The 23,177-nt window shown below is 34.7% G+C and overlaps 1 protein-coding gene across 1 annotated transcript; it reads right to left on the reverse strand.

Moving 5' to 3' along the window:
- Window positions 1-928: 928 nt before the first annotated feature.
- LOC147608849 (cation/H(+) antiporter 15-like) lies at window positions 929-1,985 on the reverse strand. The gene is made up of 2 exons (XM_086788678.1): window positions 1,657-1,985; window positions 929-1,542 (listed from the first exon to the last, which is right to left on the reverse strand). The coding sequence occupies exons 1-2, from the start codon at window positions 1,983-1,985 to the stop codon at window positions 1,173-1,175; spliced, it is 699 nt and encodes a 232-aa protein (XP_086644804.1). The 3' UTR covers window positions 929-1,172.
- Between the last annotated feature and the right edge of the window lie 21,192 nt (window positions 1,986-23,177).

Genomic DNA, 23,177 nt, shown 5'->3' on the forward strand with positions numbered 1-23,177 from the left:
ATTACATTGTTATAAATATGATTCATGATTTTTGTTCTTTTTTAGGTGCTTATGTTTGAGTTATTTTTCTTTTCCTTCCTTAATAGTTCTACTTTAAATTTTATTCTCAAATTGAAAAAATAATGCATATGTATGTTTGTGAAAAAAGCTACGAAGTATTACATTCTTTGTAAATATTTTTGTTAAAGGTATATTTTGCATTAAATCTTCTCGAAACATATATACTTGAAAATTTTAATGCTGATGGATGACAATTGACTAGATAGTGGATCAAATATTTAAGGACAAAGGTGATGTGATGGGGGGTTTAACAAAAACGTTGATGAGATATAAGTGAGGGAGAGCTTCATGGTTCCTATGCAAGAGCATGATTCAATACATATGATCATTGATACATCATTTGACATAAGTGTTTTTTCTTTCTATTATTCTCTTGCAAAATGATTTAGAATCTATTTATTATATCAAGAATCCATTTTTATAACTTTCTAGTAGTTGAAAAAAACAAGTATAAAAAATGTGAATTATATATTTTTTAGTAATTATTATTATGACATTTTTCTTGGAAAATTTGAATTCAAGTTCTTGTTTGAAAACAACTGAAATATTTTTTAAAGCATAGTACAAATACCATACATAAAAACTCGTATATATGTGTATGAAACAATACCATGTATCTTCGATCAATTTAAGATATACTTAGATACTTCTTCTAAAAAACAAGACTTTATAGGGTAATTCTAACCGACCTTCAGTAGTTTTGTCAATTACAATATTCAACTCTTATAGTATGTGAGCATGTGCCAGCCAAGGACATTCAAATAACTTCGTATTTTTTCCCATCTTTTAAAAAAAGATATTATTTCATGTTTGTTGGCTTCCTTTTGTGCTATCCCTTTTTTTAAAAGATACATAATTCTCCCTTGAACCATTTTTATAGAACCACCTTTATGGGTCAATCATAGGACTAGTGTAACAACTAAAACTAGTCCTAATGTTGAAATGTGGTCTACTAATGTGGTTCTGAACTATAGCAATTAGTTGATCAAGGCAATAATAATATGGCCTTGAAGGTATTGCATGAGATGCAATGGCTTACAACAGGACAGGACAGGACACCAGAGCATCCCTAGGGCCACAACTTTGCGTGTTACTGTAGAACAATGCAATAGCTAAGCAGTTGAGTCAATTAAGGTAGATGATGCTGGTTTGCAGAAGAGTGCCGATTTTGCCACCAAATCTTCTGTGTGTTGTTGAACCACCAAGATGCTTGCATGGAAATCTGACCGCGCAGATGCCAAAACGTCGCCAACCATGCCCAACTCGCTAGTTTCATCGCACGATGTTAATCTAGCCCTTAATCTTCCCCTACCCACAACAAACAGATTGAACTCATTCATTAATCTCTCTGTCATCACCTTAATTGCCTCCGTTGAGATTTGCCCTCCCACAACTATATGCTCTTCCTCATAGACAAATGAGCACTCCATGGCCTTCTCTTTGACCCTTAAGATGGCCTCGTTGTCAAGAGTTCTCTCCTGGCTGGCATCCAATGATGATGATAACTCATACGACCCACTAGTAAGTATGCTCACAACCTATTTTAATGTGGCCGGTGTGTCCATCCTCGTTGTCAAGAGTTCTCTCCTGTCTGGCATCAATGATGATGATAACTCATAGTTTTTCTCATCAGCTAGATTGAAACTAGGGGTTTCGACATGATCATCGTTGGGATATGTATTTTGATAATGGGGACCTTCATTGGAGGTTAATTTGATTGCTTTTAGAGAAACCCCGGGATGATCTGCCATCCTGCAGCCTAAAGAGAGGGCTTCTCTGTCATCAGGACCTCCTATGAACAGAACGACCACCTTGTAAGAGAAGAAGCAAGGGTGGATTGCGCCCATTGAAGCCTTATCCACAAGGTGGATGCCAACAGAGCAAGGTGCATTGTAGCACTCTGTGACAAGCCCTGTAGACTCCATTCTATGGAGCAGGAGCTAAGAGTGATGTTGCATGCGGAGATGGGTTGTGCAGATATGGTAAAATGATTAGAGTGGCTCGCTTTTCTCTTGCAAGGTTGCAGATGTCTTCATGCATGCGGTGGAGGTTGGCGATGGCGGTTAAGCGCTTCACTTTGACCTTACAGAGTGCGGAGGAAGCCTGAAAGGAGGCATTTGTTGATGATTGTTGTTTTGGGTGGTTGAGCATTAGGATAGTTGAGCTTTTTACTTTAAAGAATGTTAAACTTTTTTTGAAAAAAATTCCCAATGATATGCTCAACTTTTCAAAAATAAATTTTCAGTCGCTTTGGTCACTCAAAAATATGTCAATGTATTATATGGGTACTCCGTCTCAACTTTCTTAAGAATGATTATATCCCATTTAATAAAATCAAGGACAAAAATAAAACTCATGAAAATTTATTTTTACTTCAAATAATGTTAAACTTTTTAAAAAAAAATTCCCAATCATATGCTCAACTTTTCTAAAATGAATTTTCATTCAGATTGGTCACTCAAAAATACGTTAATGTATTACATGGGTTTATAACAATGGGTTTACTAAGTTATAACCTTTGAAAAATTCTACGTCCTTAATCATGGGCTCATAACAAGGTATTTGCTAAGTTATAACCTTTGAAAAAATCTACACCCTTAATCAAGTCAAATATATATTTATTTTATACTCAAATGTGCTGTTATTTTGTGTACTAGCATCAACGCACGCCATATTCCCACATAAGATTGTTGCATCACATGTGGTTTTCCCACATGAGATACCATAGCTACTTTGGTTAATGCATAGACATGGTAGACTTAAAATCAACTCATGAACTTTTTTCATACATTGTTCTTTTTTCTAGATATTGTATAATGAGGATATAAGATGTTAAACTTTTTATGGGAATCTCTAAAATAGAAATATGTAGCTATATTATAAATAAGAATAATGTAGCTATATTATAATATGTAGCTATATTATAAATATAAATAATGTGTATTATAAAAACTTCATGATGCCTTCACAAGCAAGGCAAGTAAGAGTTAAACTTTATATTATAACAAAATGCTACTCTGGAATTTAAAAATGATTTGTTGACATTAAGGATTTCAAAGCACTTCCTTATTCTTTTCCAACACCTTTATCCACGTTATCTATGCTTAAATTCTTCATAGTGCTTGTTGTCCTTGCATCTACCCTCATGCTCCTCCCTCTAAGCTTAATTTGTAAACGTTGTCCCCAACACAGCTCAATCTTTCACTTGTTCACCATGTAGCTTTGCTTATGAAAGGTGCATTGGATTGAAATATTATTTGGTGTATAAATTCATGGAGGATGGGCTGAATTAAAAGAAAGAAGAAAAGGGTGTATTTAAGGAAAATTCACAATCAAAAAGCAAAGGGTAGGTGGGATGAGGTGGACTTTTTATTTTGATATCCAAAAAGCACATAGCAATATTTAAAACTTTGTGCTCAGATAAGTAAAACAGGCTACTAAAAAAAATAGAGACCAATTCATCTTAGGGGTTGAAATTTTGGATTGACACACCATCGTGTTGCATGGCAATTTCGACATTACAATTTAGTGTTGTTTGACCAAATAGGGTGACTAAAGCATTAAAAAAATTCAAATGATGAATCTATTTTTATATAAATTTTAACCTTTTTTCAAAAACTTAAACCATGTACGTCCATGATTAGTTTAGCTATCTTGCTAGTTTGGCATGTAATTTTAGAACCTAGTAGGCTCATGAAATTGATTGGTTGTAGATATAAGCTTGTTGGTTAAACTAGCCAACCAATTTGTCCCATTATTTTAAGAATTAGTTTAACCACTTGACTCGTTCCCATGATAATTATACCAAATTACTTGTTTGTCATGGCATTTTTTAAACTAAGAGTCTAGTCTTATTGTCATTGAAACAATATAAACAACACAAATATCTATCATATTTGGGAAAAAATGATGACTCATATTTAAAAAAATAAATAAAGGATTTTCTTGCATGACCAAAAAATTAATAAAAGATCACTATTAGAGAATTAACTAGCCAACCAATCAATTAAATAAATATCCATAATAAATAATTAACTAGCTAACCAATAAAATGCATTAATCCTTTGGATTTCATTTCAACCTTCATCCCTTTGCCTCTATAACTCCATTGGCATGAAACATGCAGTACCCCACTCCCAACATCACTATCTACAAGGAGAATGGAGGAAGGTAGGGGGTATCCTGGGGGGGTCATATATGGTTTGGGGAGGCTTACCATTAAACTCCTATTAATAAAGGCTTTAGATTTCAACGTATGTAAACTATTTCGAGAGTTCATAGTCAAACTGCAAGGTTAGTGGGATGTACACTAGGATAAAATAGTGTCATAAGAGAAAAAATTATCTCTCCCTCTCTCCCTCCCTCTCTCCCTCTCTCCCTCTCTCTCAATCCTTTACTTATAAAGACATAACTATCTGAGATATTTTTTACTCCTTCCCTCTATAATATATATATATATATATATATCTTCCTCTCAATTCAAAAACACAACAACCATTGTTTTAAAGATAAAGCCATCTAATATGTTTCTTTTATCCTTCCCTCTAGAAGATAGCCACAAAAATGCAACCTCTATCTCTCTCTCTCTCTCTATCTATCTATCTATCTATCTATCTATCTATGTATCTCTCTCATGTGCACACACACATACACACTTACTATTGTAATGGTCCCCCCTTTTGATTTTTTTATGGTCCCACTAAGCATGATTGCACTAGCACAATATATTTTAATATTTAACGTGGTCCATCATGTGAAGCACATGATCTCGAAAAAGCAAGATGTGTTGTTACGATCCAAAGGTTATATTGAACACACCATGTGTAAAGCTTTCCCTTTTCTTTAAATATACATATTTTTTGGGAAATAATCGTGTCTTCACATGTGCATTCTTATGTCATTCTCGTAGATCAAAGATCCTAGCTAGTATGTTTGTAGCCCTTTTTATCCTTTTTATTCCCATGTGTTTCCTCATTTTCTTTTAATAATCCTTACTGTTGTGTGTAATATAAAGATGCCACATGTGACATAAGGGGATTACGTATGTACATATTCAAAGGTATGGATACACCTTGGATTATTTTTTTGAAGTGTTTTGAAGCTTGAACTTTGAGCTAGTAGATAAACTTGGGCTTTGAAGTGTTTTGAAGCTTGAAATTTGAGTTCTTATATATAAACTTGAGCTTTGATTGTGTGTACTATAAACTTGAGCTTTGATTGTGTGTACTATAAAATGCTACAGTGCACATATGAGGGATTTTAGTTGTACATATGCAAAGATATGGATGCACCTTAATCCTACCTCATGGATTATTTGATTGAAGTGTTTTGAAGCTTTAACTTTGAGTTATTATGTATGATGGTTTCCATTGGATCTCCACCTCTAAGATCTTTCACTCACATAATGAGGTTGACTTAGTTTCCTTAGCTATGTATTGTGGAAGCAATTCATGATAGCAATTGAGAGTATCTTTTTGTGAGACAAGTAAGAGTAACCAAACAATGCCATCATGACTAAAGAATTTACATCATATTATAGAAAATGGAAGTTTCCACAACAACATCAATCTATCCAATATGTAAAGAAAGTTACTCTAAACTTAAGAAACATCCTATTATATAAAATGTTGCCCACACTAACATATCCAATATGTAAAGAAAGAAACTCTAAGGGAGGACTATCTTTATTTTGACACATTAGAGTAACGACACAATGCCATCATAACTTTAAAAGAATCCTTTTCTAGAAAATTCAAGTGCCTACACCAACACTAATTTATCCAATATATAAAGAAAGAAACTCTAAGGTAAGGAATGTCTCATGATGATTAGGTACCCAAGGGCATGGGTGCCCATTTAGCACATTTGAAGAAGGGAAGTGGGGCACTTTAGAATAAAAAAAGGCTGATAAATTCTCATGATGCTTGTAGACCTTTGATCCTTTGCTTGTCCATTTATTCATTGTTTTTTATAGACCTTTCATCCTCTACTTGATAAACTCTCATGATGCTTGTAGACCTTTCATCCTCTGCTTGATAAATTCTCATGATGCTTGTAGACCTTTCATCCTCTCCTTGTCCATTTATTCATTGTTTTTTATTAATCCATGTTCCTTTTAGATAAAATTTTCCACATTTTTGTTCACCCTTTGTCCACCTAATTTTATCAATCATGTGCCTTTTCCAAAACATAAATATTTTCACATGTATTATTCTTGTCCATACTTGGTGTGCATATAAATAGTCTCTCTTCAATTGTTCTCTTACGTATGGAATAATCTTTTTACTCTTTTGGAAAATTATATCTTTAAATGCCCATATGTATAATCAGTACATGTCTATGGTATTTACTTGCCCAGAGCTCCTTAGATAGTAGCTAGCAAACAAATCAAAGAACCGGTGTACGGCAATAAAATTGTTGATGTAATCCCTTTTAATAATTTGAAAGGGCACAGATGCAATTAAAATTAGGCCCAAACTATTTAATTGAAAGAAGGGAGAAATGTGGAGACTTATTTACATGGACTCTAGACACATGAGACATTATTTACATGGAAGTCTAGACATGGTCGAAGGTCACCCCATGAAAGCTTGCATGAGAAAGGCTTTGATTGATATTGAGTAAAAAATCATAAAGTGTTATGTACAACTTGGGCTTATAGTTGTCTTATAGTTGTCTTATATAATTTTGGCACCCTTTTCACATTTATTAATTTCTTGGGCTCCACACTGGGCCATGCCCAAGGCCCATAGTCCTTTAGCACTTTATTATAAACAATCCCCACCCATAGGTTTCATCCTTGAGACCTTATAACATTCAAGCTTCTCCATATGGATTGGGTATCCACATAAAAGTGCTCAAAATCCATATCCACCAAGTATGTGGAAAAACTTATCTCATGTGAGAACATTCTCAAGTGATTCATGGTTGTAAATTGCTTCCAATGACCAAAAATTGCATCTTAAGCATGCAAAATAGCTCCAAACTTTCTCTCCATAATTGTACCTCCTTTATCAACACTCCCAAATGCAAGTTCCATGAACCCCAAATAGTTACACCTCCTTATTTGATCGACCAAATGCACCCATAATTCCTTCATAACCTTCCAAGATTGAGGAGGGCTGCAATGAACCTTTCTCCATTTCACAATGTATTCCACCAAAGAACGGTTGCGTAACACCTTTTCTCTAGTGTCGAACACCTTTTCTAGTACAAACTCAATCATACCTTCCTCATTCACTAGAGGTGACTCATCTTGTACTTCCATTCAATCCCCCACATATGCCTTCAATTGAAAGGCATGAAACACATCATGTATGTGTGTGGTTGCCAGTGGCAATAGCTTATAAGCTGCTTTCCCAACTCTTCTCTGAATATTATATGGAACATAGTACCTATATTCCAATTTGGGGTTTGTGTTACCCTTGAGAGATGCAGCATATCTTGATTTTGGTATGCGTAAAGCAACCAATCACCCACATTGAACTCCAGAAATCTCCTATGGACATCGATATATTGCTTCATACTTCTTTGAGCGTTCTTCAAATTTTCCTTGCATTGTTGTATAGGAGTTTGCATTCTTTTCACCTCATCCTTTGCATTTTGATTTTAAATCTCATCTTTGTTGATCACCATTGGTGCATTCACTTTGTATCCACCATAAGTAGCCTCAAAAGGTGACATGCCAATGCTTACACGATTTGTGCTATTGTAAGCAAATTCTGCCAAAGGTAACCACTCATCCCATGCATGTTGGCAGTGCTAGGAGTCAACTTGGTACCCATGAGCTTGAATAGTGTTCTCCAAAATGAACCCATGAACATGGCATCTCTATCACTCACAATTTGTTGAGGCATTCTGTGCAACTTGAATAAAAACTCCACAAATTCTCTTGCAAACCATAGATACTAAATGGGTGACCTTGGTAGGAATAAAGTGTGCCATCTTTGTCAATACATCCCCCACTACTTACAAGCTATCCCAACCCTTCCTTATGCAAGGAAGTCCCATGATAAAATCCATGGATATATGCATCCATTTTTCCTCAAAATAGGCAAGGGCTAAATGAAACCTCCTGAGTTATGTATTGGATCCTTGTTGAATTAACATAGCAAACATGCTAGTCCAAGTGTGCAAGTGACACCAGAAAGCAATGATACACAAGAAATACTTGACATGATTCATGATGATTCAATCAATTAACCAAAATCAAACCATATTGGTTGATATAATGAACAAGAATCAATTCCAACAAGATAATGCATTTGGGACCTTGGTTGAGAGTATGAACAAGAGCCAAGCTACTTTGATTGAAAATATGGACCAAAATCACGTCATTGCTTGAAGTTTTGAAGGGGGATTCCATCCACAAGCAAAGATCTTTGATGGAAGAGTTACCTACATAAGGCAATGCAAATGTGATGGATCGAGGGAAAGGCTTGAGTACTTCAAATCAACTTTCAGACTTCTTCACTCAACACAAGAACTTGGGTGGCAATGAGCGTGTGCAATTGGGAAACAAAAAAAAAAATCCACCAAAATCATTTTGCTTTGGGAGTTTGCCTCCACACATTCCATATACATCACGTGGTGATGTAAAAGGGAAGCATGTGAATGAGTCTTGGAATAATGACCCACCTGTGAGGCCACGCATGCATAATGCCTGCGAGGATGATATGATGAGTTTAAAGGCATCAAGGATAAAGTTGTCTTCCCAAAATTCAACAGAGAAGGATCAAGCAATGAGGAATATGATCAATGGGTTGATAACTTGGATATGTATTTTGAGATGAACACAGGAAGTGATCGCACTAAGGAGTACTTTGCCTCACTCCACATGGAGGGGTATGCACACACTTGGTGTTGACATTTTCATGAAAATGGCTATGAGCTTACCACATGGGGTGATTTTAAGGATGCCATGCAAAACACCTTTACTTCTAAGTTGATGAATGATAAGTTGATTTGTAAGTGGGATGACTTTAAGAAAGGGTTTTGCAAAGTCAAGGACTACACATAAAAGTTCTTGAACCTTATTCTTCATGTGGATGGATTTGATGAGAAGTTTAAGATGCTTAATTACATCAAGGATCTCAAAACAACCATTGGGGTAGATGTAAGAGTACAAGGGCCTAATAATCTCCAAGAAGCTAATATGTATGCCGAGATCTATGAAGATAGATATGCATATAGAGGGCCAGTAAGAGGTGGAGGTAGCGGTTGATTTGAATGCCCCAAATTTTGGGAAGTTTACAAGAGAATCTTCTTCAACTCCCACCAAATATCTAACTATCTATGATAGTTATGCCAAGTCGAATTTCAGATTTGGGTCAAACCTTTCTAAAGTTTCAAGTGGGGATAGAAAGCCTCCCAAATTTGGTGGTGTCAACAAAAGCAAGTTTGTAATGGAGGACCATATTAATGAGTTGAGGAATAAGGGGATTTGCTACAAATGTGGTCAGAAGTGGAATAAGGATCACTTCAAAACTTGCAAAGCTAAAAATATCACCATCAACATGATCTGAGACAAGGCCATTAAAGATGATAAGGGTTGATGATTGCAATGAATGCTTGGAAAGTGATGATGATCATGTGCTTGAAACATAATTTCCTTTTGATTCTAGTGGCACTTTGCAAGAGGCTTGGCAACAGTATGATGATGGGATGCCTATGTGTACTTTTGGAGATGCAATCAGGAAGCCAACTTTGTGTACCTTGTCTCAGGATTCTTATGCGGGATGCAAGGGTGCAACACTTTGAGGTTTAAGTCCAATGTCAATCGTAGAGAGGCTTATGTTTTGGTGGATAGTGGAAGTACACATAGTTTTGTGAATAAGAATACATTATGCAGTCTCAAATTACAGCCCATACCTTTGGCAACTTTTCATGAAGTCCAAGTGGCAAATGGGGCTACAATGGACTGCATAATGATGTGTCAAGATGTAATTTTGGAGCTGTCGAAAGAGTATACATGCAAATTTGATTCACTTGTTCTTGATATGGATCCCATCAACATGGTTCTTGGGCGTGATTGGGTCTCAAGTCTTGGTTCTTTCACTATGAATTTGAAGTAAGTCTTTATGCGGTTTATACACGGTGAATGGAGCATTACATGGATGGAAGTGATTGCATCAAAACTTACTTTGATCAAAGCCACTTAACTTAAGAGAGAGATCAACAACATGGGTTATGTATATGTAATATATCTTTGCAAGGATGAGATCAATGATTCCATTAAGAAAGAAGTGCACAAGGGCATGTAAAAGTTGTTGGATGAAACCAAGGATGTAAATGTTTACCACCAAAAAGAGACATTGATCATGGGATTGATCTTGAGCTTAATTCTAGGCCCGTCAACAAGCCACCATATAGATTGTCCAAAAAAGAGAGAGATGAGGCAGTGAAACAAGTGTAAGAAATAATGGAAATGGAATGGGTGGAGCCAAATCAATCTCCTTTTTCTTCTCCGGTTCTTCTTGTGAAGAAGAAGGATGGGACCTTTCAATTGTGTGTGTATTACCATGATTTAAAAAAGGATTTCATGAAGAATAGGTGTCCTATACCTTCCATTGATGATCTTTTGGATGCGTTGAAGGGTTCCCATTTCTTCACAAAAATTGACTTGAGGTCTGGCTACCACCAAATAAGGATGAAGAGTGGTGATGAGTACAAGATGGCATTTAGGGCCGAGAGGGATCTCTATCATTACTTGGTTTTGCCATTTGGGTTATGCAATGCACCCACCACTTTTCAAGCCTTGATGAATAAAGTGCTTCAATACTTTCTCTACAAGTTTGTGTTGGTCTTCTTCAATGACGTTTTGGTGTATAGCAAGGGTGAAGATAAGCACTTGAAGCATGTGGGCATGGTTTTGAATGTTTTGTGTGCCAATCAATTGTATGCCAAGGCAAGAAAGTGCACATTCATGGCTAGTGAAGTGGAGTACCTTGGTCATATAGTTGGCTCTATGGAAGGATCCAATGTGCTATTCTCATCAATGTCAAACTTACTCTTTCTATCTTTTGATTCTTTATAATTTCACTCTCATCAAGTTTTAGTACAAATTTCAGTGTGCCACCACATTCTTGAACAGACATATCATAGAACTTCACCATTGAAACTTGTAATTTCCACACATCCAAGGCAAAATTGTTATTCGGATTCAGATCAAAGGTCACTTATTTAGCACATTGCTTGAATACATGTGAGCAAACTATGTGTTTTGGCTCACCAATGAGTTCAAGGACACTGTTATTCAATTGTTGCCTTGCTTTCCTGACACTATAAGGACACGACATCGGAGTTACCCTTTTGTTTTATAGCACAGACTTAAAACATGCATCCATTTGTCTTTAGATCATTGCATAGTATTCTCTACTTAAACCAATTTTGTCATAAGTACTTGAGCTTCAGTTGCAGTAAATGCATTCTTCACATCTTGCAATCGTGCATGCACGAGATCATCACTAATTGTTCTAAACTTTGAATGAGGGAGTGTAGACCACACTATCTGTCTTTAGAAGAATTTTAAGAGTGATCCACTGTCTTGTTTAAGGTTCTTCAGCTTATCAGTCTCGACATGTATACGACGTTTGTAGTTTGTACTAATTTTTGACAATGCAGTGAGTGGTATTTGATCTCTTACTTGTTCACATGCATCTAAATTAGAGGTGGGCCCATTTGGATTGTCTTTGTTCTTGGACTCCAGATCCTCTGTTTTTGATCCACTTCATGGTTCTGCAAATGCTGAGCATGAAGAACGTCTACCAACTCATTGTATTCATTCTTTTTGTAAGATAGTCGAGCATTAAACTACTTGATCTGAGCTTCCTTCATCATTAGCATCCTTTGAGATGATATCCCAATGCTTGATACCTAACTATAGCAATCCTTGTTGTGTAACCAAGCAAGCCAGCATTGCCCTCACAAACATATTTAATAAAAGAAGTTAGACCTGAAAATTTAGGTAGTTGTTGGGTCAAGGGATCACGTGGGTAAATTGATCCTTCCACCCATATATCAACATGCTTTCTCCCTAATTCCCTAGCGTGTTGCATTATATAAGGGTGGACCTTAGAAGCCTCTGTTCTCTTATAAAGAGGAGCATATACTCATCCTATAGGTCCACATGTATACATCGCTCCTTAGAGTTTTCTCTGATGTTCTATAGACCACAAAACAATACTAAAATTATAACTAACTCTTTTCTTTACAAAAATATACAATGCAGTAAAATTACATTGTCATTAATTTCAGACACTTGCATTTTAAATAACATAAAAATTAATGACATACCTCCATTGAGAACTACAAAAATACTTCAGCTTGATGCCCTTGTTGATGCAATAACACTTCTTGGTAGAAAAATAATCGAGTATAGAAAATCAATGAAGGCAAATATGACTTTTTGGTTCCACTTAAAGGCACCAAAAAGCCAATTCTCTGTTCATTGTTGTCCATGCATAAATAGTATGCAAGGAAAGAGGAGATTTATGTGAAAGCTTAGAGACTTCCTTAATAGATTGAAGATTTGAATGGAGGAAAATTCATCTGGAGAAGAGTGGCTATTGAATTAGGAAAGCTCGCCCAATGAAAACCACCATAACGCACTAGAATAGAACTTAAGCATGTTTAATTACATTGAAAAAAGAACTTTGAATAATACTAAGTTCTCTTCCAAAGATATATTTGAGTTCTTTTAAAAAATACCCATATTTTGAATCAACATCTTCTAATTCCATGTTGTACTTATGTCACAAATATAGTTGCATAGTTACATATGTCAGAAATATCCTCGTACTTGTTTTCTTACTTTATAGAGTACTAACTTTTTACATTTATAAATTTCCACTCGCACTGGTTGAAGTTACGTAGAATTTAAGAACATTAGAAAAAAAAACAATGAATTTCTCTAGAAAATATGAAAAAAGGTGAATTTCGATTCAAAAAGAAGAGAGAGAAACCTAATATAATAATATTATTTTTTCATTTTTTTGGGATTCCAAGAGGTGTGAGAAAGCCATTAAAGGGCCCATTTGGAGCACGAATTTTCCCTAATGTAAGGTTTCAAGCATAAAACCTATGGGTGAGGATTGTTAGTAATAAAGTGCTAAAGGACTATGTGCAATCGGACCCTCAATTTTCTTGAAGAGAATAATCAAAAGACTCATAAAAATTATATCAAATATCAAAACAATTACTTGAATTAAATTAAAAATTAAAGCACATATCAAAACATAGAGCAAGAGAAAGAAATACATCACCATCAATACAAGGCAACACAAGACTGGGTGCAATCTTCCCCCCCCAACGTGAGTGGCTTCTTCTCGCGTGGGTATTTTTATATATTCCAAAAAGCAGGCTTTAAGCCAAAAATAAAGTATACATCCATATTTGGACTTTGCCATTTAATTAGCCTTTGTCCTCAATTAACCTTTGTCCTCAAACCTTCTAAGGTTTGCACTATTTTTCTATTTCAATAATCTAACTTGTGCACATATGCACGTTACAAAATAAATCAACTAATGCTCGTACGCACACTTTACAATAATTTGACGCATGCACACACACACATCACACTGATGTCAAAATAATTTCAAATGCCATAATACAGCCACAAAATATTGTGAGATCGGTCCACACGCCATGACTCAATCCACCATCCGTGCGACACCTAAATCAGTACCCTCGCACTGTGCAACACCTAAATCGGTACCCTTGCACACCTCATCACCTAAACTCATAAACATAAACCATGTCAGTAGTAACAATCAATTGACATCACATCAATCAATCCTAACGTGTTCATGATGAGAAATAGGCATCATAAAAAATATATACAAATTTAAATGACCATGATTATTATTCAAATAACATGGGTCATAACAGTCCTCCCCGTTGGGAATCAACTTTCCTCAGTTGTACAATCAATGAGTGGATGGCTTCATGGCACAAGTGGAGGACAAGATCATCACATCAAACAATTTTTGAAAATAAAACCAAACAAATGAACGCATGTAAAAGGGATCTAAGTGTCCCATACCACATAGGTACCTTCCACATACAAACACTCGCTGGTAAAAGATAGGAGACATAGATACGTCTGGGGTAGGTATGTAAAACCAATCTAATGTCCCATACAATAGATTTATTCCACACGACACTACCTTAAGAACAGAAGTTTGAGACGGAGTAGCTAATTCCCTCTGAAACTTTTATTCCGACATAACTTTTCTCTATCCTCAAAATTAAACTACGAGTCTTATTCTAAAAATGAACTAGGTCGAAATGGAAATTCTTATCAACTTAAGATTGAAAAATAATCACTTACATTACTATCAATAACTTGATGAATTATGGAGATTTGTTTTTGATCTTATTCTTAATCTTGTAATTGTGTAACTAAATTCTTGGGATTTGTGCTTGATCTTAATCTTGATGAATTCTTGAGATTTGTCTTTGATCTTAATCTTGTACTTGTCTAACTAAATTCAAAAATTATAATCTTTGAATAGGTATATAATTCTTGAATTTGCGAATCTTACTTGTAAACAATTAAATCTAAAGGAGATCTTGATCTTAAGCTTAATCTTAAACTTGAAATCAGAACTTGAATAAAGATGGATATCTTCCACCCTAATTGATAGCAAGAACTTGATATACTAGTAATGCATCTTGGTTTAGATTAAAAATACTTGAATGGACGAAAATTGAGAAATTAGTCTTCAATTAATCATAATTGCAATTCTTGAATAAATCTTGTTCTTAAGGGGTTTAAATCTTGTGGTTGAATATATCTTTGACTTAGAGCAATTCTTGGTATAGAAAGAATCTTGTACTTGGATAGATCTTCAACTAGAATACTTGAAAATTTTGACAAAACTTTATTTGAAAGAATCTTGTACTCAGATAAATCTTAAACTAGAATACTTGAAAATTTAGATAAAACTTTACTTGAATTGTTATAAACTTCGTAATCGTGATTGGTATTCAACTTAAACTTGGTTTCTAGTCACTTGAGAGCTATTTCTTTACTTTTCTCATCACTTGAGAGCTATTTCTTTACTTTTTTGATCATCACTAAATTTGAAGCAATTGATAACTTGAATCAAAGACTGGAGAAACTTGCTTAGATCTTGAATCTTCAAATTGGTCTGAATCTTCTATGAAATGTCTAGCAATCATTTTTACTTGAATTTGAGCAACTAGATCTTGAATTTGGGCAACTAGATCTTGAAGATAACTTTTTCTAATCTTATCTTGATCTTTCTAGTTAGGTCAATGTATCTAAAATTCTTTTTAGGAGCTAAAGTTTTTCTAACTAGGTCTAGAAGAAAAGAATATTCAGAAGACAAATACAAAAGCAAACAAGATATTGTGTACAATAAATAATTTTTAACACACACCTCCACCTTTGGTTAGTGTGTCGAGTCCGTTAACCTCTTCGATGTCAAGCATGTCCTTTTGTGCAATTTGGTTCTTCTTTCTAGTTGGGCAAGATTTAGCATAATGTCCCAACATCTTACACCTGAAACACTTGACAATAGGCAGCTTGGATATGATGTCATTGGTCAGACTATGCATGTCAGATGCTTCCACAATTTGAACTTTCTTCTTAATATATTTGTTTATTCTAGATAGACGTCGTTCAATCTTTCTTTGAAATTTGTCACAATGCTCTCGTTCTTGATTCAAAAGAATATAGAGAGAATCAAGTTGTTCCTGAATAGTACGATAAGGTTGCGGATATTCACCCATTTCTTGACAATTAAAAGAATAGGAAAAATTTAAAACAAGAGAAAAGATAAGATTTCTTATCTCATATGGAATGTCGAACTAGATGTGAGTCCTGCCAAGTTAGCTCAATACACAAATGCATAATTTTTTTTTTCAAGAAATAATCCATGTACTTTTAAAATTAAAACTTTATTAATTAAAGCTCAAAGAGTTTGTTAATTAAGCTTACTAATAAAAGCTTTGCTTAATATGATTTTTTTAACTAATTTAAATCTAACGCATAATTAAACCCAAGCTTAATAAAAGCTTAAACGAAATGATTAGGTGAATTCAATCATCTTGGAATTCATGATGTTCAGGACAGATTTGTTAAAAAAAAGCTTTGGAGGAAATTATAATTAGTGCATAATGATTTCAATATTTACAACTTGTATATATATATATATATATAGCTTTTATGCTGATCAATGAACTTTTAATTAAACTTATTAAACTTAGTAAAAAGCTTATGAAAGCTTTACTAAAACTTGTAATCTAGACGATGCCAAAGGCTGGAGCGTAAAAAAGAAACAGCCCAGTAAAGAAAAAATTCTCACGGCATCTCTTATAAAAATAAAAATAAAAATAAAAGTAAACATTGGAAACTTATAAAGCTTTTTAAATTTAAGCTTTATAATAATCAAAGCTTTTAAGCCTCCTTAAGCACAATAGATAATCGGCTTCTGAAAATTTCTCAATTCTCAGTGCTGGCCGCCCGGTTATAAAGGAGGAAGAGAGAGATTGAAAAAATAATCAATTGAAAGTTTATATATATATATATATTTTTAAAATCTATAAACCAGCCCTTCAGGATGCGCAGGGCGCAGGCCGTCGGCCAGATGGAGGGAGAAATAAAATAAAAAAAATTTCACACAGCATCTCATAAATAAAAAATAGGCATATTAAGCTTATAGCTAATATAAGCTTTGTAAAACAAAAAAAGTTTCTAGCCCCCTGAAATTCGCAGCGCCAGTGTCGCAGGCGGGATGGAGAGAAATTCAGCGCCTCCTGGGTTTTTGAGCAACCTGAAAATTTCCTCCCCTTCCTGAATTCGCAGCATTCGCCGCCCGGGTATAAAGGAGGGAGAGAGAGAGAGAGAGAAAAAGATCAATTTTTAGAATTTTTTTTTTCTCACAGAGCTTTTAATTAGCTCTTGGTGAATTATATACCGTCCATTATAGATTACTTCCTCCCTCAATGGTTTAGCAATTGAAAAGCTAAGCAGGATTGACTATCAATTTTGAAACCCATCCATACAGACAGATCACAAAGAGGTCAAGAATTTAGCAAAACCGCTTTTCAATTTTGAGAGAGGTTTCATGGTTTCTGAAAATGGTTTACCACCTTTATTTTATCCTTTGGGCAATAGCTTGATGGAGATTTATTACCCAATGGTTAAAAACAACCTTTATTTCATCCATACATAAACAAAAATCAGTAAACGTGTTCTACTTCAATTAAAATTCAAAAAATTTACCAAAATCACCTCTGTTTTTGTCTCTTTCACCTCTTTTGACCACCTTCAAGAAAATTAAATTTCACCCAAGCTCTGATACCACTGCAACCGGACCTTTAATTTTCTTGAAGAGAATAATCAAAAGACTCATAAAAATTATATCAAATATCAAAACAATTACTTGAATTAAATTAAAAATTAAAGCACATATCAAAACATAGAGCAAGAGAAAGAAATACATCACCATCAATACAAGGCAACACAAGACTGGGTGCAATCTTTCCCCCCCAACGTGAGTGGCTTCTTCTCGCGTGGGTATTTTTATATATTCCAAAAAGCAGGCTTTAAGCCAAAAATAAAGTATACATCCATATTTGGACTTTGCCATTTAATTAGCCTTTGTTCTCAATTAACCTTTGTCCTCAAACCTTCTAAGGTTTGCACTATTTTTCTATTTCAATAATCTAACTTGTGCACATATGCACATTACAAAATAAATCAACTAATGCTCGTACGCACACTTTACAATAATTTGACGCATGCACACACACACATCACACTGATGTCAAAATAATTTCAAATGCCATAATACAGCCACAAAATATTGTGAGATCGGTCCACACGCCATGACTCAATCCACCATCCGTGCGACACCTAAATCGGTACCCTCGCACTGTGCAACACCTAAATCGGTACCCTTGCACACCTCATCACCTAAACTCATAAACATAAACCACGTTAGTAGTAACAATCAATTGACATCACATCAATCAATCCTAACGTGTTCATGATGAGAAATAGGCATCATAAAAAATATATACAAATTTAAATGACCATGATTATTATTCAAATAACATGGGTCATAACACTATGGGCCTTGGGCATGACCCAATGTTGAGGCCGACATTAATAAATGTGAAAAAGGGCCAAAAGTATATAAGACAACTATAAGCCCAAGTTGTACATAACACATTATGACTTTTTACTCAATTATCAATCAAGCCTTGCTCATGCAAGCTTTCATGGCGACCTTCAACCATGTCAACACTTCCATGTAAACAATGTCTCATGTGTCTAGATTCCACATAAATGAGTCTCCCCATTTCTCCCTTCTTTTAAGTAAAAAGTTTGGGAATAATTTTAATTGCATGTGTGCCCTTTCAAGTTATAAAGGGGAATACAATAACACTTTTATTGCAGAGTATACAAGTTCTTATTTGTTTGCTAGCTACTATCTAAGGAGCTATGGGCAAGTAAATGCCATAAACATGTACTAGTTATACATATGAGCTTTCAAATCAGAATTTTCCAAAGGAGTAAAAAGATTATTCCATTCTTAAGAGAACAATTGAAGAGAGACTCTTCATATGCATACCAAGCATGAACAAGAATAGTGTGAAAAGGAACATGGTTGATAAAAGGAACATGGTTGATAAAAGGTGATGAATAATGGACAAAAATGAACAAGAATATTGTGGTAAATATTATGTCTAAAAGAAACATGGATTATAAAAAACAATGAGTAAATGGATAAGCAGAGGATGAAAGGTCTACAAGCATCATAAAAATTTATCAACCTTTGATTATTCTAAAGTGTCCCACTTCCCTTCTTCAAATGTGCTAAATGGGCACCCGTGCCCTTGGGTACCTAATCATCATGAGACATTCCTTACCTTATAGTTTCTTTCTTTATATATTGGATAGATTGGCGTTTGCGTAGGCACTTGCATTTGCTGGAATAGGATTCTTTTAAAGTTATATGGGCATTGTCTTGTTACTATAATGTATCAAAATAACGATAGTCCTCCATTAGAGTTTCTTTCTTTACACATTGGATCTGTTAGTGTGGGCAACATTTTCTATAATAGGATGTTTCTCAAGATTAGAGTAACTTTCTTTACATATTGGAAAGATTGATGTTGTTGTGGGCACTTCCATTTGCTATATTATGGTGTAAATTCTTTAGTCATGATTGCATTGTTTGATTACTCTCACTAGTTGTCGCAACAACAAAGATACTCTCAATTGATATTATGGATTGTTTCCACAATACATAGCTAAGGAAACTGAGTGAACATCTTAGAGGTGGACATCCGGTCATACATCATAACTATTACTCAAAGTTAAAGCTTCAAAACACTTCAATAAAATAATCCATGAGGTAGGATTAAGGTGCATCCATATCTTTGAATATGTACACATATAATCCCTCTTATGTGCAATGTGGCATGTTTATAGTGTACACAATCAAAGCTCAATTTTAAATATAATAACTAAAATTTCAAGCTTCAAAACACTTCAAAGCCGAAGTTTATCAGCTCAAAGTTCAAGCTTCAAAGCACTTCAAAAAAATAATCCAAGGTGTATCCATACCTTTGATTATGTACATATGTAATCCCCTTATGTGACACGTGGCATCTTTATACTACAATACACAACAGTAAGGATTATTAAAAGAAAATGAGGAAACACATGGGAATAAAAAGATCAAAAGGGTTACAAGCATACTAGCTAGGTTCTTTGATCTAACAGAATGACATGGAGATGCACATGTGAAGACATGATTGTTTCCCAAAAAAATGAATATTTAAAGAAAAGGTAAATCTTTACACATGGTCTATTCAGTATAACCTTTGGATCGTAACAACACATCTTGCTTTTGCACCAGATCATATGCTTCACGTGATGGACCACAATAAATATTAAAATACCTTGTGCTAGTGCAATCATGCTTAGTAGGACCATTCTTTGTGGCTATATTCTAGAGGGAAGGAGTAAAGAAACATATCAGATGGCTTTATCTAATTTATAATAACAGTTGTCTTGGGTGGTTCGATGTATGTAAACTATGTATATCACGTGTGTTCAAGGCCTGACTTAAAAACCCTTTATTTGTAAAATTTTCATGAATAAAACACACCCTTTTTCTATTTAGTCTGTAAATACCCCCATTAAAGGGTACCCTTATGTATGTAAAAAATGTGAAAAAAGGGGGTTTAAAAAACCTCTTTTGTTGAACTCACGTGCTACGCTTATATATTATAAGTGATCCCACTGAGATGGTTTTATATATATATATATATATTCTAGATTGCAAGAGTAAAGAAAGATCGCAAATGGTTATGTCTTTATAAATAAAAGAGTTGGAGAGAGAGATCCATTTGCTTTTTTAATAGCACCACTCAACGGGGCTAATAGCGTGGGATATATCAGCACTTATACCGTGGGACATAGCAGCTAATTGCACATATAACAGTGAATATACTAGCGTTAATAGCATCAAAAAAATTGTGTCGCTTATAGCAATGCTTATAGAGTGATGCTTATGTCCTGACACTTTATGAGTTCCTTTTATAAAATCCACGCTATAAATGTCACTACCCTCTCTTTTTGTTGTAGTGACCTAATGCAAATTTGCACTTTTATTAAGCTAATTAATATAATTAATCTAATTACTTATTCTCTTTTATAGGTTTATGAAGAGAATGTGGAAGAAGCTAATTAATACGTAAATAATGTAAAATGCCTAATTAATCTACTCACTAATACTTTTAAGCTAGTGTTAAAAACACTCTTTTATAATTAAAACACACAACAATTCCAAAAAAAAAACCCACAAATCCATGCTAATGTATAGAGGGAAAAAAAACTAATAAACATGCCTTGATTACACCCTAATGACTTAATCCCACTGCCATTGCTAGATCTAATTGTCCCCACTGCCATTGCTAGATCTAATTGTCCCCACACCACCAAATCTATAATGGAAACTAACCTACACACAAAAATCAAAATGAGAAACACCCTTCAATATCCTTCTCTTGAAATCCCTTCCTCTCACACCTTATTGGAAAATCACTTTGCATGGTTTTGCATAGAATGAGGCAAAATGGTGGGAAAGACTAGTTTGCCAAACAACTTACACCTAGGATCTTATGAAGCAATCTTCCATTGGCAGTGCTACCAATGCTAACTCCTCTATGCAAAATCCCTAGCACATGCTCAAAAGTGTAGATCCAACACAATAGCCTATAGAAATCAATGAGAAGAACAAAGTGTTACGTCCTTAAGATGTCACAAAGAAGGTATCTACAACCTCAAGAAGACTCTATGGAGAAGTTCCTCCAATTGGTAGAGCAGCAAAATCAAGGTGAAGCTTTACAAATTACTAAGTATCAAAAGTATCACTTGATGAAAAATCAATAAATGTAAAATATTACCACGTATAGGATCAAATGAGTTATAAACTATCGTAACTCAAGTTGTGGTGCAATGTTGGCCCTAACTACTAGGTTGAGATGCTTTAAAACTAGCATGAGGTTGACATAGTCGAAACTTTTTGCAACCATATACCTTACACATTACCTTACTAGTACATTAAGGAGCTCTTAAAGTCAATACTACACCAAGTAACTCTTTAGAATACCAAGAGTTTGGGTGTGCACATAGATGCCCTTGTGAGTGTCAATTGCATGTGCAACACATGGGCATCAAGGTGGACATGCACATTGAGTTGATCCAAACATGAACGGGAAAAAGTTGATATGAATAAATTTTGATGAAGGACTTGCAATCCACATATATATGAATGCACATCTATAATCATTTGAATAAGGATATTGTCAAAAAATATTTTAGGCTGTGTTACATAATTTTCATAATGTAACAAAAATATGGAAAAAGAACCCTTTCAATGATGCAATTTATTATACAAAGTCAAAGTGTTCTTGTCACAAGGTTGTGTAACATACAAATCATGAGATCATTTACTTTTTGTGAAAGAATATGTGACACATACATCATGAAACCGATTACTTTACTTCTTTATAAAAGCTGGTTGCATGATTATCATGTGAGCCATTTAAGAGGTAGAAGAACTAATTATCTAGAGATTCTAAAATACCATATTCACATGATTATGCAAACCAATAGAATAGGATAGTCATTAATTGGAGGCCGATTACTTTCCTTGAGAGTTGCTTCAAAGTTTTATTAGTGATATGAGGCCAATTATATAGAGGACCACATTATGTGAGAGTCACTTAAAAGTTTAGTTGGTTATATGAAGCCAATCATGCACCAATCATGAAGCCAATTATATGGAGGACCACATTACTTTAGATTCACTTAAAAGTTTAGCTAGTTATATGAAGGCAATCATGGACCAATCATAAAGAAGAAAATTCTCTTGCAAACCATATGCTGAATGGGTGACCTTGGTAGGAATAAAGTGTACCATCTTTGTCAATACATCCCCCACTACAAACAAGCTATCCCAACCCTTCCTTATGCAAGGAAGTCCCATGATAAAATCCATGGATATATGCATCCACTTTTCCTCAAAATAGGCAAGGGCTAAAGGAAACCTCTACGGACTTATGTATTGGATCCTTGTTGAATTAACATAGCAAACATGCTAGTCCAAGTGTGCAAGTGACACCGGCAAGCAATGATACACAAGAAATACTTGACATGATTCATGATGATTCAATCAATCAACCAAAATCAAACCATATTGGTTGATATAATGAACAAGAATCAAGTCCAACAAGATAATGCATTTGGGACCTTGGTTGAGAGTATGAACAAGAGCCAAGCTGCTTGAAAATATGGACCAAAATCACGTCATTGCTTCAAGTTTTCAAGGGGGATTCCATCCAGAAGCAAAGAGCTTTCATGGAAGAGTTGTTACCTACATAAGGCATGCAAATGTGATGGATTGAGGGAAAGGCTTGAGTACTTCAAATCAACTTTGAGACTTCTTCACTCAACACAAGAACTTGGGTGGCAATGAGCATGCGCAATTGGGAAACAAAAAAAAAATCCACCAAAATCATTCTGCTTTGGGAGTTTGCCTCCACACATTCCGTGTACATCACGTGGTGAT

Source organism: Cibotium barometz, chromosome 52, assembly GCF_041138505.1.
Source record: "Cibotium barometz isolate CiBa-2024 chromosome 52, ASM4113850v1, whole genome shotgun sequence".
Classification (NCBI taxonomy): Eukaryota; Viridiplantae; Streptophyta; class Polypodiopsida; order Cyatheales; family Cibotiaceae; genus Cibotium; species Cibotium barometz.

Excerpts from the sequence above, each read along its gene's own strand:
- LOC147608849 (XM_086788678.1), bottom strand. The coding sequence starts at position 1,985 with ATGGAGTCTACAGGGCTTGTCACAGAGTGCTACAATGCACCTTGCTCT. Across the intron at positions 1,543-1,656 it reads GAGTTATCATCATCATTGAT|CCAGGAGAGAACTCTTGACA; the intron begins GCCAGACAGGAG and ends ATTGGATGCCAG.